Source organism: Rhamphochromis longiceps, linkage group LG20 (genome assembly GCF_057381845.1).
Source record: "Rhamphochromis longiceps isolate RC_006_pf linkage group LG20, R_longiceps_female_GT1.1, whole genome shotgun sequence".
Lineage (NCBI taxonomy): Eukaryota > Metazoa > Chordata > Actinopteri > Cichliformes > Cichlidae > Rhamphochromis > Rhamphochromis longiceps.
This window is the reverse complement of record NC_140576.1, coordinates 3,348,512-3,354,542: the sequence shown is the minus strand read 5'-3', so window position 1 is coordinate 3,354,542 and position 6,031 is coordinate 3,348,512. Positions and strand designations below refer to the sequence as shown.

Sequence of the window (6,031 nt, the reverse complement as noted above, 5' to 3'; positions counted from 1 at the left end):
TGGAAATGATTCGTTTGGGAGTGAGAAGTGTGTTATTAACTATATGACGATTGCTGTATAAATATAAGAATTGCTTTATTGGTCTATGCTGACTGAAAGCATATATCTAAATCCTGTATTTCTTTTTATTACACTTACTCTAAAAGAAAGGAGACAAAACAGGAGTTGGAAACTTAATAATTTTCAGATTTTCTTTTAAATATAAAAATAAGCAATGGCATTTTGATTGGGAAGGTATGCCTGTTACCACAAAGGCTGTCTATTGAATTAAACCATATTGCTGTATAACATAACCAGCGTCGCTTCCATAATCCATTAGCCAAATGGGAGACATTGCATAGCTAGCGTATTATATTTCCTGTCTGTCCAGTTTCAACAGTCATGAAATTAAAAAAGAAGAACACTATACACTGTACATCACAAAGCTTTTTCCCCCCATTAGAAAACAAGTTCTAGTTTCAACAGGCCATTAAAATGTAATTTCTACTCAACCACTGCCAGGGAAATCACACACACACACACACACACACAAAGATTATGTAGAGGAAGCAGAAAGAGAATCAGCTTACATATCTGGTTCAGTGACTGCTCTGGTGTAATTTGTAAAATGCTAACTTATCTCGGTACCTTGTCCCCTTCCCTCCATCCCAGCAGCTGAAGATGTTCCCTCATGACAGAGGAACAGAGTGGCTGCCTGGTGAACAAAGGGAGGAGGTAGGGTGAGTGAAGGAGGGATGGAAGAGAGAGGGGACATCAGGCCAATTCAACTTCAAAGTTCATTCTCTCATGTGTAGACTGTATGAAAATAAAGGTGTACATCCACCGCCCTGTACAAGCACACTAAATAGTTCAGTCTCTTCCCCCAAAATATCCGAGGGCCTTGTCCAGTGAAGTGATCTCACTCTTTGAGAGCCACCCAGCACAGTTAAGAAAAGAGAAGTCACCAGGTGTTTGCTAACACCAGCAAGAAGCCGTCACACCTCATGCACTCTTTCATTTCTAACCTCAAGCTGATGTAGAACGACCCTTCAGTCATGTCAAACAGCACAGTCCAAAGAGAAAATGCTTGTTCCTGTCAGGTTTGCTCTCTTTGTTTTACCATGGCAGGCACGTGAAGGTAAAAGCAAACCAGTTTTACACACTTGTACATGAATATCTGGTAAGCGCTGCTTTAAAGCTTGGAGAAAAAAATGAACTCAGGAAGTCACCATCCAAAACAAATTCTCAGGAAGCTGTTTTGGGATATGGTGGAGGTTATGTAAACCAGCGGATTTCCCACTGAAATGAAATCATTAAAACAAACAAACAATGGTTAGCATATATGGGTGCAATAATACAATTTAGGGATTTGCAATTATAACTTCACTGAATTTCTGAAAGTTCAAATAATTTCACTGGGTGTTTTTGTTGTTTATTTTAATACAAATATGAATGTGAGTGCGTGTGCTTCACTAGATGAGACACAAACCTGGAACTGCCTGAATCTGACTGGATTCAAATGCATTGATGATCTTCAACTGCTATTAAAAAACAATAGGACCACTCTAAACATGGAATTGATTGAATTGGTGTATTGGACTTTTGTGGTTTTAGCGAGCGCAATAAAAAGGGAGCGTCTTTCTCTAAAAAAGCTGGCAAAATAGATGAAAAGAAAACTCAAAACACAAACAAAGGAATGATCAGTTAAAACAAACACACAAGCATACACATGCACACAGACACGCAAGCACACTGTCTTTCTCTCACTCCTCATCACGCATGCACTTGCACATAAGCCAAATAAATACTAGTGAAGTACAATAACTACATGTAATTTACCCAAAGTTCATGGAACAAAACAAACAAAGGGCGAGATCACACTGGATCAAAACGGGGGAAAAAAGCATTCAGAAGTCCACTGCTCTATTGTAGCGTCACTCCTAGCAGACTACAAAATAGGAAGGAGGGAAAAAATAGAAAAGAAAGAGAAAGGGAAGCAAAGGAAAGACAGCAATAGCAGCCCCTGTCCTGAGCAGTATATAGCCACCTGGTCAGCCAGGAGTGACTGACTCCCCACACCACAGGGCACAGGGTGCTTCTGTCAGTGGCAAGTCTTCTTCCAACCCTCCATCTTTGTCCTGTGATCCAAGGGGAGAAGAAGAAAATGTAGGATGGGTAGTGGTAAAATCAGAAAGGATGACCAGGGCTGTGGGTGCCCCTTTACTGTAAATCAGGAGGTCCAGTTCTAGATTCAAAAAAAGGAAAACAAAACGTTTGGGATCTATAGTAGCATGTGTTGAGACAGGGAGGAGGTATGTGTGCAAAAATAGTGTGTGGGCTGAGGATGGACCAGGAACTGAGGGTGCAGAGGGAGGCATGACAGGTGAGGGATGAGGTGGGCGGGAGGAGGGGGTTCAGAAAAGCCAATCTTCTAACTCCGGGCTTATAGGGCCTGTGTCTTGAGCTCGATGGGCTCCCCCCTGGTCTCCTGCTGGCCGTCGGCCTCTGGGGATCGGGCGCCCTTCAGTGTGGCGAGCCTCTCGGAGAGGCCACGGAAACGAGGGAACAGCATGAAGTCATACAGCAAGGCACCCATGGCACCACCAATCATAGGACCCACCCAGTACACCTGTTGTTTACAGATATGACAGAGAGCAGACAGTGTTGTTTAGTCTGAGGATGTCATGTTCATGCTATGGTGTGAAGTCATTTTGCAGATACAGTTATCTTACCCAATGGTTGACAAAATTCCTGACCAGAACAGCTGGAGCAAAGGACCTTGCAGGGTTCATTCCGGCGCCAGTGTAGTACATCTAGGTAAGAGAAAGAAGTCGGGATTAGGACTGTAAAGGTGCTTGTTTAGCTTGTTAGGATATCGTTGTATGAACCCGGAGTGTATTTTCAAGTTTATAGACCCCGGGTTGGTTTTTACCCCAAGAAGATGCCCCATGAGCACAGAGAAGCCAATGGCCAAAGCAGCAGAGCCCAGGCGTCCGTTGCGTCTCTCATCTGTCACAGCAAAGATGCAGACGACAAGCTGGAGGGTGAGGAAAATCTCAATTGTGGTGGCCATGCCCAAGCTGATGCCTGGCTGCAGCTGCAGAGGGAAAGACAGAGGGATGGATTGAACTGAGAAGTCAAGACAAACACTGTTTGAAATTGAAACAGACATTTAGCTTTCAATACATCCATCCAGTCTCAAGAAAGAGTGCACCTAGTTGTAAAGTATTTTAATTTATAGTTCCTTTCCGAGTATGGGAAAATGATAGGTAACAGCAGGTGACGGCAATCTTACCGTGTTCAGTGCCAAGTTTCCCCGCATGTTGTTGGGTGTGACCCCATAGAGCACAGCAGCACCAGCCAGCGCTCCGAGACACTGGGCAATGATGTAGAAGAAAGCACGGAACAGGGACATCTGAGAGCCAATCAGGTAGGCAAAGGTAACGGCTGGGTTGATGTGTCCTCCACTGATGTGGCCAATAGACTGGATGAAGGTGGCGGCCGCCAAACCAAAGCAAAAGGCAACATGAAGAACATTATGGGGCCCGGTGGTCCAGCGGAGGGCCGCCCCCAGCCCGAAGAACACGAAGAACATTGTGCCATAGAACTCAGCAAACACCGCCCGCCAGAAAGACATGGACCTGAACTCCCACATGGTGGCGAAAGGTCAAAAAGCAACTTCTGAGTGGAGGGATGAAAAGTCAACAACTAATCAACTAAAAGGAGAAGATGTTTCTCCACAGGATTGACTGAGTTTGACACTAAAAAACAAAGAGCAAAATTTGCTCTTAAACCAAAAAAAGACCTCTCTCAATCTAATAGCGACAAAATTTACACCTTACTAACTTGCAACTCTCGTGCAACTGCAAATAATCTGCTGTTCTGCTTTCTGTCATAGAGAGCTCCTGAGTGGAGCAGTACGCCAGTCTCTGCGCATCTATATGCCAACCCCGCTGGTTGTTAGTAGAAGAACATGGATAGACAAACGGTAAGCATGTCCTGCAGACATTCAGCCTCTTTACCAGAGCAGGGGGAGCTCGGGGGCCTTTTTATAACACCCCAGGTCCAAGGCAGTGCCACACAGTCCAGGGGAGGGGTCACTGCACAATACCGCAAATCAAAACAAAGCAATTTAACCCTTTTCTTGCCTTGATTACCCTCAGCTTATTGTAAAAGAAAAACATAAACATAAAAGGCCATGAACTAATCAAAGTGGGCCAGAGAACAAAAATCATGGTTGGCAAGCATTTACAGTTTGGACTTCTTACATTTCCATGTGGTTTTCCATCTTTTTAGGGCTTCAGCTACAACTCTGGGTTCATTGCAGGAGAATGAGAGCACCTATGTACCTCCAACAGCCTGGCTGAAGCATTCAACCAAAAAAGCTGGCAATAAAACACCAATCAGTAGCCCATCGCTGACTCTGAACCCCCCCTGAGAAACTGCAGTGGTCTTGAACCTCAAAAACAAGAGCAGTGAGCAAGTGGTGGGAAGAACCTGTTAGTGCAGTGAACTAACTGCACTAACTTGTTTGATTTTCCAGCAATCCAGATATTTCTCCAAGCACTGAAGATAATATTAATACTGTGTGAATTTTTTTTAAATGATTTTAAACTATTTTCTTTTTATTTCATCTAGTTAAAGTAGCATCAGCAGTTCACATTGACTAATCAGAGGTGTGATCTATAAAGCACGAGGAATTTCTCAATTTCTCCATTTGTTCTCTGGATTGGTACAAATTGGGCTGATGGCAACAGAACTGATTAGGCAGAGTTTTACATTGTGTGGGCTGGAATAGTTTGGAGGCTCAGGTCAGATAAAGCGGTGGAAAATCCACGGTTGGAGAGGAAGAGGGGAGAGCAGGCCTGGCATTGAGCATCTGCACTGGAGCATCATGCTGACCAGGACAGCCAAAGGGACGGCTGCAGTGCTTTGAAAGGATTATGCTGAGCTCACTGATTTTCTCCTTTCAGCCATTTAAACAAAACGCTGGCAGTAACAGTTTCTGCTAGTTTCTATGATCTGTTTGCATTAACCTCGATGTTGAATCTGAGTTCACGTTTCCACAGCCCAGAGTGACTATATGTTTGTTCCAGGGTTGTTTTTGCTCACTGTAAAGGTTATATACAAATATAATTGGTAGAAATATTAATTTTCTACAGCAGGTCACCTTTGAAGTTGCCTGTTTAATATGATGGAACAAACCACTTTTAAATAAAACAACTTTGTGTTAAATAGTGTTTATCTTCTTTTTTTAAAAAATTCTGACACTTTGACTTTGGTCCAGTTGGGCATCTCTATTGAGAGTAGTATTATGGCCTTTTCGTGACTCCCTAAGCCACCTATTGTGGGTTTAAGCCCACAGTTCAGTTTTACTGGGGAGGGTGTTGAAAAGGTGCTTGCATTGTGTTTTCCTGTTCTCTGGGTCCAGACTGCTGACGCATACCTAACATGCAGCACCTAAACATCTCACATTAGATTAGAAGCTCTGGAATATACTCACCACACAGTGGTGAAAATGTGAACTGCAGAATACAGGACACGGATCGGGTAACTGCACACACAACATAAACTTTTGAAGCTGCTCATATAAAAAATGAGCCAACTTCCTTGAAGTTATGTTTATATATATATATATATATATATATATATATATATATATAAAACAGGCTTTTGTTATGAGAAGTTGGGATCATCACTGACATCTTTCATCAACAAACTATAATCTTATAGCAATAGTTTATCTAGCCCACGAACTTCACTGAGGTGAACTACAGTACTTGTGACCCAAAGGTCACAAGTACTGTACCCAAAGGTAGTTCCTTCTAGTAAACAAAGAAGATGGAAAGCCCCTGAATTTCCCTTTTAAAGGCTAGAGAAAAGTTGAGTGCAGTTCTGTGAAAAGCCTGACACTATGACGTGATTAATCCATTATTTCACATTTCATAGAACTTGGATCATGGGACATAAAGATTTTTCAGAGTTCTTTTTAATGCAGTACTTACAGATGGACTTTTAATTGCTGCAAATCTCTTAGCACTGACCCTTAAAA

At 42.7% G+C, this 6,031-nt stretch overlaps 1 protein-coding gene across 1 annotated transcript; it reads right to left on the bottom strand.

Moving 5' to 3' along the window:
• Positions 1 to 7: 7 nt before the first annotated feature.
• mipa (major intrinsic protein of lens fiber a) lies at positions 8 to 4,048 on the bottom strand. Its single transcript, XM_085392817.1, has 4 exons — positions 3,275 to 4,048; positions 2,912 to 3,076; positions 2,712 to 2,792; positions 8 to 2,608 (listed from the first exon to the last, which is right to left on the bottom strand). Exons 1-4 carry the CDS (start codon positions 3,632 to 3,634, stop codon positions 2,423 to 2,425), a joined length of 792 nt encoding a protein of 263 aa, XP_085248943.1. The 5' UTR covers positions 3,635 to 4,048; the 3' UTR covers positions 8 to 2,422.
• Between the last annotated feature and the right edge of the window lie 1,983 nt (positions 4,049 to 6,031).

Bases quoted from the DNA above. Each gene is read 5' to 3' on its own strand.
- mipa (XM_085392817.1), bottom strand. From the start codon at position 3,634: ATGTGGGAGTTCAGGTCCATGTCTTTCTGGCGGGCGGTGTTTGCTGAG. The intron at 3,077-3,274 runs GTAAGATTGCCG...TTCCCTCTGCAG, and splicing joins GAAACTTGGCACTGAACACG to CTGCAGCCAGGCATCAGCTT. The intron at 2,609-2,711 runs GTAAGATAACTG...TGTAAACAACAG, and splicing joins GGAATTTTGTCAACCATTGG to GTGTACTGGGTGGGTCCTAT.